The sequence below is a fragment of the Dermacentor variabilis genome, unplaced genomic scaffold (assembly GCF_050947875.1).
Source record: "Dermacentor variabilis isolate Ectoservices unplaced genomic scaffold, ASM5094787v1 scaffold_16, whole genome shotgun sequence".
In the NCBI taxonomy this organism is placed as follows: domain Eukaryota; kingdom Metazoa; phylum Arthropoda; class Arachnida; order Ixodida; family Ixodidae; genus Dermacentor; species Dermacentor variabilis.
The window spans coordinates 5,526,567-5,541,750 of record NW_027460324.1 but is presented as its reverse complement, the minus strand read 5'-3'; the positions used below and the strand labels follow the sequence as shown (position 1 = coordinate 5,541,750).

The following is a 15,184-nucleotide window of genomic DNA, read 5'->3' as shown; positions in this document are numbered from 1 at the left end:
TATTCGAGGATTTAAAAAAAACGTACCAGTTTGTAATTGAAAATGATAAATATGGTGCATAGAAGAGAAAAGTCAGTATCGCAGCCGCTACTATCCGCGCCAGTAGCCAACCGAGATACACAAGCGGTGTCGCCGTTTTGACATGTGTCATATCGGTATGGTGGCTAAGTAGCGGTGTGCGGCATGGTGTTATCGTAATGACGCCAAACAGGCGATGCCACAAATGAAAAGTTGTGCAAGCTGCAGAGGTATTGTCAAACGTTCAAGCTGGGTGGTACTTCAGCATCGATGAGAAAAGCATCTGTCGTCGGAGGGGGTGACAGGAGACGGCTTTTGTGTGCCGCAACGAGGAGATGATAGCAATTAGAAAGCACGCAATAACAGAGAGGAGCTGTTCACGCAGATTGCGCCGCGTTTTGACGCTTGTGAGCCGTGCCGCACTGTTTGCGCTTGCGTGAGCACGTGGATGCGAGATTGCGTGTGTCCGCAAGCGTATGAGGCTAGCAGCAATGATTATGTAGAGTTAGCTCGGCATGTTCATGTTAAAAAAAAATACTGTTTTCATTTTGTGAACGCTGTCCTCGCTTTTTGTTCGGCTTACATTCAAGGTAAGTTTTTTTATTTTTTCTGGCTTCGGACATTTGGGGGTCGGCTTAAAATTGGGACCAGTCTAGATTCAAGTAAATATGGTAGTTGGTAGTACAACATACACATATACAGGCATACAATAACATAGACAGCTATTTTAAAAAAAAGATACACTTATAAGCTTTCTTTAACATCAACTGTAAGAATGAGCAACGGCAGTTATGAAAAAAACAAAGTAAAATAATGGTTAATTCAAGTGCGACTCAAATAATGACCGATCTAATATCTGTGGGGAGTGAAACGAATAGTGTAGTAGTGCAATCTATGTTAGCACGACCAACTGCTTTGGAATTTACAATGACGTGTATAAAATATAATATACAATTTAACAAGCTTCAGTATTGGGATTCGACTTGATTGCTGGCTGTTCTCGCTACTGTCATTGCTTAAAGGGCCCCTGAAACAGTTCGGACAAATTTTGTAGGAGACGCGTAGGATACAGCTAAAGTTAATCATTCGCACCACAATTTGCGTGAAACGTCTCATATTAAGAGAGCTAAATACAATCACAAGTTACCCTCCTCCATAGTCATGCATTTTCTCCTCAACTCGTTTGCCGAGTGATCGGGGCTAAGCTCCACCTTCACTGGCTCTGCGTCATGATGGCACGTCGTGTCATCGACTTACGGTTCTCTAGGAGCGAGCGCGCAAAGCCTCTCCAAACTCTCCGCCAGCTGCTCGGCAGTCGACCCCAAGCAAGAGCTATCGAAGCAGCGTGCATTGCGAACATTCTGTCGCAGCACCGAATGTGTCTGGTATTCTGGTAACCAGAGGCGAGCTGGGCGTTTTGGCAGATGGCTGGAGGCATAAACTCAAGCTGATGAAGGAACTTTAGCCTAGACGTACGTGAGCGGCCTGATCGATCTGCACGGTCCAGCCACCTGTTGACGCAGAGCTTAACCAGCCAAACAAAGCACTAATATTGCTCTAACCAAGTGTAAAACATTTTGAACATTTACAAAAATAATGTGTTAACCATTACACCCCTGCAAAAAATTTACACCAGCAACAAAGAAGAATACGTTTCGTTACTGCTACTGTGCGTGGTTGAACTCTGTGCCACCAGGTGGCTGCACCATGCAGACCATTCACATTTGCGCTTCTGCTCATCCCGTGAAACGACACGGTCAAACGGCCAGGCCCTGTCTCCTTGCGCTTGCGTTTACCCTAATACCCGACTCGCGAAACGCTATTGCATTAGCAATCTACCGGTGTAAAATGATGGTCGCAAACGCGCAAATCCTGGCGCCGATTGGATAGCGGCAGTCCAATTCGCTGTAGCCAGTTCGCTCGTCTGCTGCCTTGCAGAGGGATACGATGTCACAGCTTGACATATTGCCAGTTGCTATGTTTTCAGTCCACAACGCAACAAAGTCGAATCATATTGCTCGTGAGAAGACTGAGACTGATTTTGACCACGGAGCTCTCGTCAAAATGGAGAACGTTGTAACACAAGCAGACGACACTTGCTGTGTGCAGGAAGTGCTTAAGTGTAGTGTGAAATTGTTCTTGTGCATTCTCTTTCTGTTACTTTCTTTTTATAGAAACAAATTAACTAACATTCCAACTATTACAAACATCATTTGTTCACCATGAAGGTGGAAAAATTATCGATGACGCACCCTGGGCAGTGAATTGGATAGCTTGCCCTACTGACGTCAATTGGGTGATTTACATCATATGGGTAGGGGCGGCTGAAAATTCCGCCGATCAATGTGCTGCGATCGGTAGTGATGTACATTTTTAAAACCTTATAATAAATTACACACTTTACGCGGAGCACTTAGATGCGTCAATTAATGATCAGAAGGGCCTGCTCCAACGACTCAGTACGTATGTAGAAAATCCTCAAAATCGTTTCAGGGTCCCTTTAACTGTTGCTCTATTTTCTCGACACAAGATTGCCTAAATAATAAGCTTGATTCTTTAATTCGTTATTTCTGTTACTAGTCATTTCCTTCGATGCATGCGTCACCACCACTCGGCAACAGTATAACGCATAATTCTTTCCTGCAGCATAAAAAAGTTTAATGGGGTGTAAAAGTAAACTTGGTTGTCACTGGAAAAAATGACGCATTATGTGATAAACCAACCAGCCCGCACTTCACTAATTGTTTTATTTAATTTTTTATTTATGTTAATTACCACAGTGCTTAATGAGAGGCATTATTGCTCGGGAGGGGTTGGGCTACAACAGATAATGGACTATGTGCATACACAGACCAGCAATATAATGGCAGGAAAGGCAGACTAAAGAAAGTTATTGAAATAAGAAAGGAGCAACACTTATGAGAACTTCCGCAAAAATGAGTGGAATGCTTCTTGTGACACACATTTTTCAATACCTTTGGGCAGCTTGTGCCACTCCGCAGTTTTGTGTGTGAGAAGAAATTTTTTAATTAAGGATCGATGAGAAAGCTGTTATTTCGTCCTAAAGCATCCCACTGAGTCGTTTTTGGCACGCTATGCCCTGCGTATGGACGACCGCACGCCAAGTTTCATCCTAGACGCCAGCGCTCGTTTCTCCCCTGGTAGAACGATTTCATCTCCAGCGGGTGTAGGTTTCCGCTGCCGCTTCCCTTAGCGATAGCGCCTGCGTTCAGTTCGCGCTGCGCGCACAACGTCTCTTCTTTGCGACGGCGCCTCTTTAGATGACCGGAAATTATTGTGTTGTTAACTGTCACGACCGCAATGTAAACACGAAAGGGTTGATGCCACCAGTGATATTCTGCCAATTCATAAGAAAATGGCACGAAAAAAGCAGACGACAGACATAGATTACTGCAGTGCGCCGAGCGAACTAAGCAACTGGCAAACGAAGCGTTCGACGAGCGCTTGTCCTGTCTTGTTTCTTGTGCTTCGTTTGTGTGTGCGCTGCCCAAGAATGGAAACCACTTCTGTTGTATGCGCTAGCAGTGGCCGAAGTTCACGCGTGCCGAGAAATTGAATATGTGCACGATGCATTGAACATGACCGGAGTTCATTCCCGCTTCACCACTGCACCGATCGATCGAGTTATTGGACGATACACGCCTGTGTCTTGGTCGCGCCGGCATCGCAGAAGCAGGAATGATTACTAATACTTTCAACTTCCATCTCTTGAGCACTGTTAAAAAATGGCCAAGCTGTCTACATTGCTGCCTCTATTCCATATTGTAGGGGACGTACTAGTTAAAGTTGTGTGCGCATATCGTAAATGTGCTATGCAGCGATATATTTTGTTTATTTCCGGACAGTGTTGATGGAAGTCCGTTGTCGCCATCAGTGACAGCATGGATTTGTAGCAAACATATTGTGAGAATCTGCAAAAATGACTTTAGCTCGTATGTGCCGTATGTATGTGCCGCATCGTATGTGCTGACGATTTTTCCGGCGGTACATACGATGTCGTTTCCAATTACCTGCTCAGCGTCACTTCCATGGTTAAGCAGACGCTGCCCTTTCGCCGCACTTCAGCCATAAAAATAATCGTCAAGTGTACTGATCTTCTTAAAGGCAAATAGAAGCGTATACAGTCTGTTTCACACTTAGGGGAAAACTCGGAAGGTATTGCATCGCGATGCGGCAAGCAATGGAGTCGTGCGGCGGCAGCAGCTCAAGCAGGTGCCGATGCTCGAGGGGCAGTGTCGTGATCTGCGTCGTCTGCTGCGGCGGCGCGCGCTGTCCGCATTGTCGGGAAGCGTGCTACTGTCAGGGGCAGTGCACCGATTTCATCGGTACTGCGGGAACTCAGCTGATATTCTTTACTGAACGTTGTGCGTCGCCAAACTCTGAGCCTTCATTGGCGATAATGGAGTTCCACAAACTTCTTTTGACACCATGCTTCGTTAGTTCTTTCGAAAGGCCGGGGTACTGAGCGCGTGCACGTATATTTCTTCACTGTGTGTGCTACCATAATAAGCAGCGACAAGATGCACCAAGATGTGCGCGCAACGTGCTCAGCCTTTGTTTGACACGAAGAAAACAAATCACTCAACAATGATAACTATGGGGGTCGAACACGATGAAACAAACGGATACGATGAAAGGAATGTTTTAGGTTAAGACAATGAGCTGGAAGTGATTTTCGTCGACAATCATTCACTGCACCAGACGGACCCTGGCCACCGGCGGGGAATCGGACACGTCACGCTCGGGACTTCAGTTAGTATCTCTCCATGTCCCCAGCGGCAGTGATGACAGCGCTCATCCTGGAAGGCAGTGAAGTGTAGAATGACTTGATCAGGGATGTGTTCATTCGCAGCACGTCTCAGTCGCTGACGATGGTGGATCGAAGCCTATCCTCGGGCGACTGATAGAGGGGATGGTGCTGCAGCGATACTTTCAACGAGCCCCAGGCATTTTAAATGATGTTGGCGCCCAGAGATTGAGGCGGCCACTCCAAGAGAGTGACTGCGCGCTCTTCCAGCAGTTCTTGCACAACACGAGCAGTGTGGATCGGTGACCTATCACGTTAGAATATATGGTCGCCTTCCAGAAACGGGCCGTCAAGAATGTATGGAATCAGTATGTTGTCTATGACTGCCCTGCAGCGATGAACTTACCTTCGAGGCGTATCAGTGGGCGTTGCACAACGCTTAGTAAAGAATACCGGCTCATTTCACGCAGTAACGATGAGATCAGCGCCCTGTAACTGACACTAGAATGTTTCCCGACAATGCGGCCAGTGCGCGCCGCCGTTCAAGATCCCGCCCTTCGAGCACCTGCGCGGGCTGCTGCAGCTGCTGCCGCCGCCTGACTCAAGCCCTCGCCGCATCGCGATGCAATGCGCTCTGAGTTTTCCCCTAAATGTGAAACAGACTGTACATCGCCCTTCGAATGAAATGTCCTCGCGCACACACGTAGGCACACACCGCGCGCAACACGAAACGTGCCCAAACACGCGCAGTGCAGGAGGCAATCAAGGCGGTGCGAACGAGAGGTGGGAGAGGGGTACCACCCGCTAATAAAATTTTGCTTCGCATGCAGCGCTCTCAACGCCGGCGCAGCAGCGCCGCTCTCGGTACCGTTCTTGTCCTAAATGTTCTTGTAGCATGCAAAATATGGAAAGTGCCTTGTGATTACGCATCCGCCCATTGCGACACACCAGCAGGTGTCGCCCAAGATCACCCAGAAGTGATTTGAAGGAGCTAACTGTTGTATATGTGGTTTCAGTTCCGGTTTGGGGATCACCTGCCGCCAGAGGCACCAGTGTCACTATGTGTATATATATGACTGTATGTGGCAATAAACCGGGGATTGTTTGGTTGCTAGCAGTTTTTGTACTTGGGCGGCACACGCCGCTACAACATTGGCGACGAGGATGGGACCATTTCGGGGGGCGTGACTTTCGCCGCTTGCTTTCCGGCGCCATGAGCATTTCTGGACTCGCGCTGCCGCCCCCGTTCCTGCCTGTGCCTGGTCGACCTGCTGTTGCGTGGCCGCAATGGTTCCGCATCTTCGAGAACTACCTGCTTGCTTCGGGGGCCTCTGACTGCACGCCGGATCGTCGCAAAGCACTACTTCTTCACAGCCTCGGCGTAGAAAGTCAGCGCATATTTTATACATTACCACTTCCATCGTTGGACAACGTCAAGCTCGGTGAGCAAACTGCTACCGAGAAAACGTCGGAAGATAGCAAGGGCACAGGCGACACAAGACCTGAAGTATCGTCGTACGATATCGTAGTCGCCGCTCTGCGCGCTCATTTTTCGGCAACAAGCAATGTTGTTGCCGAACGGCATCGTTTCAGTAGGCGAGTTCAGCAAGCTGGTGAATCAGTGAATGAGTACATCACTGCATTGCGGGAGCTTTCTGCTACATGCTCTTTTCCTATCGAAGAAGATTCGCTGCGTGACCAGTTCGTTGCTGGTATTTCGTCTCGGAGCTTGCGCGAGCGTCTTCTGCTTGAAGGATCGTCTCTCTCGTTCGCTAGAGCAGTACTACTGGCAAGGCAGTTTGAGCAGGCGTACAATGATCTGCAAGAATTTCCTTCTGTAGATGTTGGACGCATAAATACTCATGGAAATACGCCTACGCGTACACCAGAATCTGACGAGAGCTCGAAGCGGTCGCACAACCGCCAGCCTCATTGTTACCGCTGCGGTTCATCCCAGCACAATGCAGCATCAGTTCGCTGTCCAGCCAAAAGCAAGCGTTGTCGCCATTGCGGTGTCATGGGTCACTTCCGCTCTGTTTGCCAGAAACGAGGCTCTGCTCCGGTGCGTGAGGTAGACAGCCAAGACTTTCCGAGCGAGGAAGTTTGGGCATTCTGGCTGTGACGACGGCTGCTCGCTCCGCTGTTCACGTCACAGTTTCGATTGGCCGTGCGGACATAACTTTCCTTGTAGATTCTGGGTCGTCAGTTTCCATTGTTGCACACGATCTTTTTAAGCAGTATTTGGAAGGCCAAGTACTTTTGGCCCCGACTGTTCGGTTACTGGACTATTCAAAACAGCCAATTCCGGTTCGTGGCTGTTTCTTCGCTGACGTTACGTACAAAGCTAGCACAACAAGCCTTCTTTTCTACGTTGTAGAACAAGGCACCTTACTCTTGGGTATCGATGCCATCAAGGCCCTCGGTCTACAGATTGATGGGTCATCTCTGCAATGCCTTGAAACGACGCTAACTTCTAATTCTCGAAGGGAACAGCGCCCTGACCCGACGAAAGCCGTGCAGGATATTAACCTCCCAAAGGAATTAGTTGGCGAGTTTGGATCTCTTTTCGATCCAGGCCTTGGCCTCGCGAAAGGTTTTGTGCATCATGTCAAAACGCGATCCACGGTGCAGCCAGTGAAATCCAAACTTCGGCGCCTTCCGCTCTCGCTACGACCATTGGTCTCGGAAGAGCTCCATCGGTTGGAAAATCTGGACGTGATAGAGAGGGTGGAGGCATCTGAATGGGTGTCACCCATTGTGGTCGTTAAGAAGAAAGAGGGAGGTATTCGCCTCTGTGTAGACCTTCGACAAGCAAACAAAGCTGTCGTAATAGACAGCTTTCCCCTTCCTCATACAGAAGAGCTATTGCATAGTTTAGTGGGGGCTACAAATTTTTCTAAGCTAGACCTCGCATCAGCTTACCACCAGGTCATGCTTCACCCTGCGAGTCGCGATTTGACCGCATTTATAACTCACGAAGGCCTCTTTCGTTTTAAACAAGTGTGCTTTGGACTGGCTTCTGCACCTTCTGCATTCCAGAGTATGATGTCCAAAGTCCTGCAAGGATGTAAGGGCGTCCTCTTCTATATAGATGACATTATAGTCTTCGGGCAGGGCCGGCAGGAGCACATAGATAACCTTGCAGCAGTACTTCAATGCATTAAAGAGGCAGGACTCAAACTGAACAGCAAATGTATCTTCGATACGCAGGAACTTTCATTTTTGGGTCACAGGATCACAGCAAGTGGTATTGTTCCGCTGGAGGAAAAGGTTGCTTCCATCAAGGATACATCGCCACCCACCAATACAGCGAGCCTTCGATCGTTCCTGGGACTGGTCGAATACTACTCTAGGTTCGTTCCCAACTTTGCCGATATGGTTGAACCGATGCGCGTTCTGCTTCGAAAGGGGCAATCATTTGTTTGGTCTGGCGAGGTAGACTCCAGTTTTCGAAAGATCAAAGAGGCACTTGCGTCCAACATAGTCCTGCGGATGTTCGATGCATCTCTTCCAGTTGTTGTTTCCACTGACGCTTCAGACTGTGGGCTTGGAGCGGTTCTCCAACAGGTGGAGGGAGAGAAACTACACACTGTCGCCTTTGCTTCTCGAGCGCTTTCATCTGCAGAGAGGAGATATTCAGTACGAGAACGCGAAGCGCTTGCGTGTGTTTGGGCGTGCGAGAAGTGCCATGTTTACTTGTGGGGACGCCATTTCACGTTGCTTACTGAACATCAAGCCTTGGTCGCATTGCTGTCTACTCAAGGGCCAGGAAGGCGTCCTTTGCGGATAGCACGGTGGGCGGAGCGCCTACTGCAGTACAACTATACAGTAAAGTACCGGAAGGGTTCGCAAAATCGAGTAGCAGATGCGCTCTCTCGTCTCCCTGCGTCACCTCCTCAGGAAGAAGAGACTTTACCAGATGAAACTGTATCAGTTGCCCTTATATCTTCTTGCATTACCAGGGAAGAGTTTGAACAGGCCCAGTCGGAAGACAGCACACTGCAACGAACCAAGGCCTACATTGAATCGTCCTGGCCTGCGCAAAAATCTCTGCCGGGTGAGCTTCAACCTTTCCTCAAACTTCGCGATGAACTGTCAGTGGTGGACAATTTGATTTTGCGTGGCGAACGCCTTGTGGTTCCCGCATCACTTACAGCGCGGATAATTACCGCTGCTCATGAGGCTCACCCTGGAATTGTACGAACGAAAGCATGTCTGCGAGAAAAATTTTGGTGGCCAGCCATGGACAGGCAAGTCGAGCTAGCTATTCAAACGTGTAGTATAAGCCAGGCAGCGGACAAGAGCACGAAGGTTATGGCTGCACCATTGAACCCGGTCCCCTTACCAAAGGAACCGTAGCTAAAGCTTGGCATGGACATTGTTGGCCCATTTGAGAGAGCACCACACGATTGTTGATATGCGATCACGCTGGTCGACTACTTTTCTAAGTGGCCCGAAGTATACTTTTGCAACCAAGCCACAACACGCACAGTAACAGGCTTCTTGGTGTTAGTGTTCGCACATGAAGGTTACCCAGACGAAATTGTTTGCGATAACGGGCCACAGTTTGCATCTCGAGAGTTCCAAGCTTTTCTGCAGGATCGCGGCATCCGCTTGCGGCATTCGTCCGTATACGGTAGTATACGGACGAATGCCGCAAGTGGATGCCACAAGCAAACGGACAGGTAGAACGGTTCAACAGAGTTTTTAAAAGCTTTGTTCAAGTGGCTACACTCGAGCAGCGTCCCTTATACTTGGGCATTTACCGTTGTACGCCGCATGCCACAACTGCAGTTGCTCCAGCACTTCTCCTGCATGGACGTCTGCCAAGGACTCGGCTCGATGTCGTTGGGTATCCGTCAGCAATATTTGCAACCGACCCTACTTCAGAGCTCCACCACCTACGCGAGCGGGTGGAGCAAAAGCAGCAATCCAGTAAACTATACACAGACGCTCGCAGGGCCGCAAGGGAAACCAAAGTGAATGTTGGTGACCTTGTACGAGTACGCAGACAAACAACTGCTTTTAAAGGTGACCTGGCTTTTAGCCGCCCAAGAAAAGTGATAAGAAAGCAGGGGCAATCGTCTTTCCAACTTGATGATGGAAAAACGTGGAACGCTTCAAAGTTGTCAAGGATGCCACGAGCTTCTGCATCTATCTGTGGGTGGGGGGAAAGGAGTGATACAAGTGACACTGCTAGGGAAAGCAGCTCACCGCCTACCTTGGAGAGACCCGTTTCAGAAGCGCCAACCGGAACTTCAGCTGTGGCTGCTGCGAAGCAGCCGCCTATGCCACCAGTGACTGGCTGTGAGCCGGAAGAGACTTCGCCTGCCGCCAGTGGTTTCTCAGAAGCATCGGGACCTCAGCGTAGGGTACAGCCATCAAGGAATAGACGACCTCCAGAACGCTATGGACACTAAGTACAGAAAGACACGTTTTGCAGTGAACATGAACCTGTCACAATCGGCACGAGTGTTGAGTTTGCTGACGTTGTGAAATATGGACATAAATGGAGTTGTATCTTGTTTTCCTCTTTTTGTTTTATATTTTTGTATTAAGTGCATAAGACAAGCACATTGTTGTTACTGGAAATATAATTCTGTAAAAGAGCACTAACGTACTACCACTACTAAATCACTAACCCACGCAGCTGTCTTTTTTTTTTTTTTTTATAAGAAAGGGAATATGTTGTATATGTGGTTTCGGTTCCGGTTTGGGGATCACCTGCCGCCAGAGGCACCAGTGTCGCTAGGTGTATATATATGACTGTATGTGGCAATAAACCGGGGATTGTTTGGTTGCTAGCAGTTCGTGTACTTGGGCGGCACACGCCGCTACAACACTAACTTCACTGAATGCCTGGCAGCGGCGAGCTGTCGGTGTTGGATTCTGCTGACGGCAAGTTGCGTGATCTGCGTGATAATCGCAGCCTAAGCAATGAGGTTGTTGTGTCCGGCAATGAGGGAAGCAGAAGATGCAATAGCAGCTTCTCCATCTGAAGTCATGCACTTAACTAAAAAATTATCAAGTTGTTTAGTATGAAGCAAGCATTTGTTTATTTAATGTTCTCTAGTTAGCCAGGTAGTTAGTACTCAAAACTTATCCCGACAATGTAAGAGGACTGAACACCATAGGCTTCATAATCATACATGCCTGCCAACTATCTCGAATTTTCCGTGAGGCCTACAAATTCTGGCTCATTCTACAAATTTACCAGTTTTTGTCAAGATTTCTTTTTTAAATACCGTTTTTGAAAAAGTTTTACTCATTGGTATCTGACCACGCCCTTGGAAGTCTTCTAATGGAGAAAGGACACAAGAAGTACACCTGCTCTGAACAAAATTATTCAGACAAGTTCCTGAGGTTGACGAAATGGGCAACAACAAAGTCGTTGAAGAAGTCACCATCTGTTGCGCCGAGACTTAGAATTTTGAAGTTCACAGGTTGGCAGGTATGATATAGGTGTGATTGTACATGCCAGTTTTTTTAACAACGTGGCTAATGTTAGCAGGGACACCGTGTAATGAAAATATTGAATACCACGCATACAGGCTATAACTCACACACACAAGAGATTACGCCATCATTTATTGTTTGGTTGCATAGAACATAGGCATGCCCACTGGCGCTGCTTTGTGGTCAAAATGTAGTGCTATATTAACTGGTTGGCTATGGCTTGGATTGTCTGCAGCATGAGCAAACGCAGTGGCCACTGTGGGCAATAAATGAATGTAATTGCTGCTGCAGTAAAATTCACTGTAGCTATAGGCAAGCTGCATGCTTGTAATAAAGACAAACGGTGATGCACAGTGCAGGAATAGAGTGGACGACACTCTTCTTTTTTGTCTTGCCATTTAGCAATTTAGAACTTCTGAAAACTTGATGATAGGTACTACTTGTGCATTATGAGGAAAGTCATGCCAGTGGAGTCTTTGAAAAATTTATCTTGTCCTTTGCCACTTCGTTTTCTTAGCATCATGTTCTGCGGCTTGTCTATAGTATGTGGATGACTTGAGCTTCCTGCATGCAGGACCGTGTGAAGGAGTACATGACGCGGGCCAAGCAGATTGCTGACAAAGCCAAGGCGCCTAAGTTGGTCGCCGGCGCTGCCCAACGGTTTGTGCGCAATGCCCTCTGGACACCCTCGGGTGAGTGTTCAGCATGCACTGGGGCTTTGCTGTCGGCAGTGCACATGCCTAGCAAGCAGAGCAAGAATATTTTGAGCTGTTTCTTGACACCACCTGCCATTGCTTGCCTGAAAGCAGTTGCATCCACAGAACAACTTTGACAAATCCAAGCCGATAGCTTTTTTAAAAACATGAAATTGCAAAACAGCAGGGTCAGTAGAGTCTCGGTGATACAATCATGGCTCGTACGAATTTTGGGGTGATATGAATTTTTCGATCGCCCCGGCCAAGGTCCATTAGCCTACAACATGCCATAGCACAGTTGTTGCAAACGGATTGTCGCCCCCCGGTGTTTGACATGAACAGACGTCGCCCCATAGACCACCTCACATCTGGCCACAGAATAGAACAGCACAAAGTCACGCGTCGCCGGTTTGGCAGGTTGCTAGCGTCACCCACCAGCTGTGCCTTATATAGCCTCGGAGATGGTGCACACAACATGGTTTAAATGTGTGCAATCTTGGAGGCCCTGATGCACCTTCGTGTGCCTTAGTGGAGTCCGGAAAGGATCGACATAAGGTGCGTGCTGACCGTACAGGCAAAGGCAACGTGCATGAGCTCAAGTCTGAGACACAAAGGTGTTGGCAGACGAGAGGAAAGCATGTGTACCTGGTTCTGTTCCGGAATTGAAGACCTGCACTCCTGTCATGGGCCGCCAACAGCGGCTAGGTCTAGCTAGGCCGCGACGTGAGCCCTACCGCCAACAACTGTCGTGAGTGGATAAGGGGAAAGTCGTAGGGATGGCAGAACAGGTGAATTCCTGTGCATTCCTCAATCCCCACACCAGTTATAGCATTTTTTTTCTCGGTTTTTCCTTTTAGTTTTCATTGCATCGCTATGCGAGTTCCTGCTTCCCTTCAATGAAGTTCATCTGTAAATCCACGGCGTTCTTGTGCCTTTCTTTTTTGTCGTACAAATGCAAATTCTATGCTGGCTGTAGCGCTTGAACGTAACATTACTGTCCTTTAAACACCGGTGTCCTTTTTCCACAAACACTGCTACAAGCACTGTTCGCAAAGACTCTATGTTGGCAGCCATTTCTGTACCTTGCCGTGGCATTGTTTTCTATTGTAAGCCTTTTTTTCCTATCGTAATCGCATAGTGCAATATTTTATTGTGCCTTTTGCCTCGTGCAGATGACAGCCAGAAAGACAGCCAAGAGCCACCACGGAAAAAGCGCCGGTGATCGTCCAGACATCTTTCCTGTTGGGGACAGTACATGCCATGTGGAGTGGCTTCATCTTCTTAGCAGCAAGGAAGCAGCCTGCACGGTGGGCAACATCGTGGGGATCATGAGCACAAAAAGGCTACCAAATCACCTGGCCATGGGCCAAATCAAAATATTGATCTGATTAAAAGTTTTGTCTTGGTAGGTTTATGAGCAGAATAACAAACAATTGAGTTGTATATAACCTTGTCATATAACTTTTTCTGTGTTTTGTAGTGCTGAAATACAGTAGTGTGCAGTGTAAAAATGTCGGCCATTCACTCCTTTCGTGCCACAAATGAGCTAGCCTTTGTCCATGCGTTTCTGATAAAAATAGCCAAGAATGTGCTCAACTCGTTGGCAGTGTTTTCAATTTCTAATCAACGATTCTTATTTTTTTTTATAATGCTGCTAAGCTTCACTTTTACAATAAGTGGTTGAAATTTGTATAAATAAGCACTTGAAATGGTGTCTACATTTTTTCTATAAAGAATAGTGCAGTGAAAAATTTGGCCATTTGTAGTTGGGATTGGGGGTAGTAGTGTGGCACAGAAGGAGTCATTTTGCAAAGGTGCTGGCTCTGCTTCCTCCTCAACAACCAATCCTCTTGCAGACAGTCTAAGCAGTTGTGCATGTTTGCCATCGGTGAGGAAAATGGGGTCAGCCTAAGGGGCTGTCACTACCACATTTTAGATATAGCAGCTTCATTTTATGTTGTCATCTATCAGCCAAGAAACTCTGCTAGTTGCTAGCTGCAACTAGCCGAACTTGGGCGGGCTTGCCTTGTTTTGTATAACAATTTTGTTCCACTTCATGCTGATAGTACTCAAGCAAACATGAAAACAATCGGGTGAAAAGAGCATAATGTGTGCAGGTAACTAGTTAGACGTAAACTAGAAACAGACCATCGTATTTTCATGAATGTAACATAACCATCAAACACAACACACGGGATAACTACTTTTGTCTAAATATTTGTGTTATGACTTCACGATGTTCTGTGAAGTGTGATGGTGATTCAAGTGACACTAGTGCCAGTGGCAAAGAGCTGTGGCTCATGTAGCAAAGTCACGGAACATCACGCCGCAGTTACTGGCAGCTGCAGGCTGGGCTTCCTCTGGAATTAAATTTGTTCTTTGTTTATCCCCTGGCTTGTTGCATACAAATTTTGTTTCACATTCAGTTGTTCTCATAGTTTGATCATGTCTACATCATCAAAGTAAATAAATCTTGTACTTGTAAAACAGGCGTCTGTAATCTGTTCGTTCTAATCATATCCTGCTCTTAATCATTTCTGATTTGTGTTGCAGCGCTGGAACTAAATGTGCCCTACATGGTGCTAGATAGCAGTGAGAAACGTGCCTTATGTATACTAATGTAGCAGGAGAACTGAAAGCTGAGTTGGTACCAATTCACACTTGGTTGTGCACAAAAACTGGCAAGAAATAAAGAAATAGATGACACAAGCACAAACTCTCAACCTGGTTTTTTAATGCAAGGCACTTGCACAAAAAACTCGGTGCCCTTCCACTCTGTGAAGAAGGATGACCAGCGAAGCTGTGTGTGTGGGCCCCTTAATGGCCAACTGCACCTCCGCCACAGGTCGGCCTGGCATTTCACTATCTTTGGGATCGGCCCACGTATGGGGAGTTTTGTGTCTACACATAGACGCGACCCTAGGGGAACTAGCCCTTAAAGCTTCGCTGTAAAATTGGTTACATCTTTTGTTACGTTGGCGCGGTAGCGCCGAGGGGCCTCAACGAACCAGCTGTGGAAGAAAACGACGCTGCAGCCAATCCTGATGCTGATAGTTTTGTGTTAACATACGGACACTATCCTGGGGAAAGTAGCCCTTAACCATAGAGTTTCAGACAATAATTACTGGAGGGAACTCTGGCGCTGCAGTCGTACCACCATGGGAATGATAGAAAGTACATTGATTTGTCCAATCTTCGTGCTTGTCGATTCAGACATTCTTATGGCTTTGTTTATTACGCTATATAA

General features: G+C 47.4%; 1 protein-coding gene across 2 annotated transcripts in view; it reads left to right on the top strand.

Moving 5' to 3' along the window:
- Positions 1-14,646, top strand: part of Rrp47 (Ribosomal RNA processing 47) — a 60,068-nt gene extending 45,422 nt beyond the window's left edge. Inside the window, exons 4-5 of one of the 2 annotated variants that reach the window (XM_075678150.1) lie at positions 11,817-11,934; positions 13,110-13,347. In XM_075678150.1, coding sequence (XP_075534265.1) covers positions 11,817-11,934; positions 13,110-13,159 — 168 coding nt within the window. In that variant the 3' untranslated portion in view covers positions 13,160-13,347. Of the gene's footprint in view, positions 1-11,816; positions 11,935-13,109 lie in introns of both variants that reach the window. The other variant, XM_075678149.1, reaches the window with a different exon arrangement.
- The last annotated feature ends 538 nt before the right edge of the window (positions 14,647-15,184 follow it).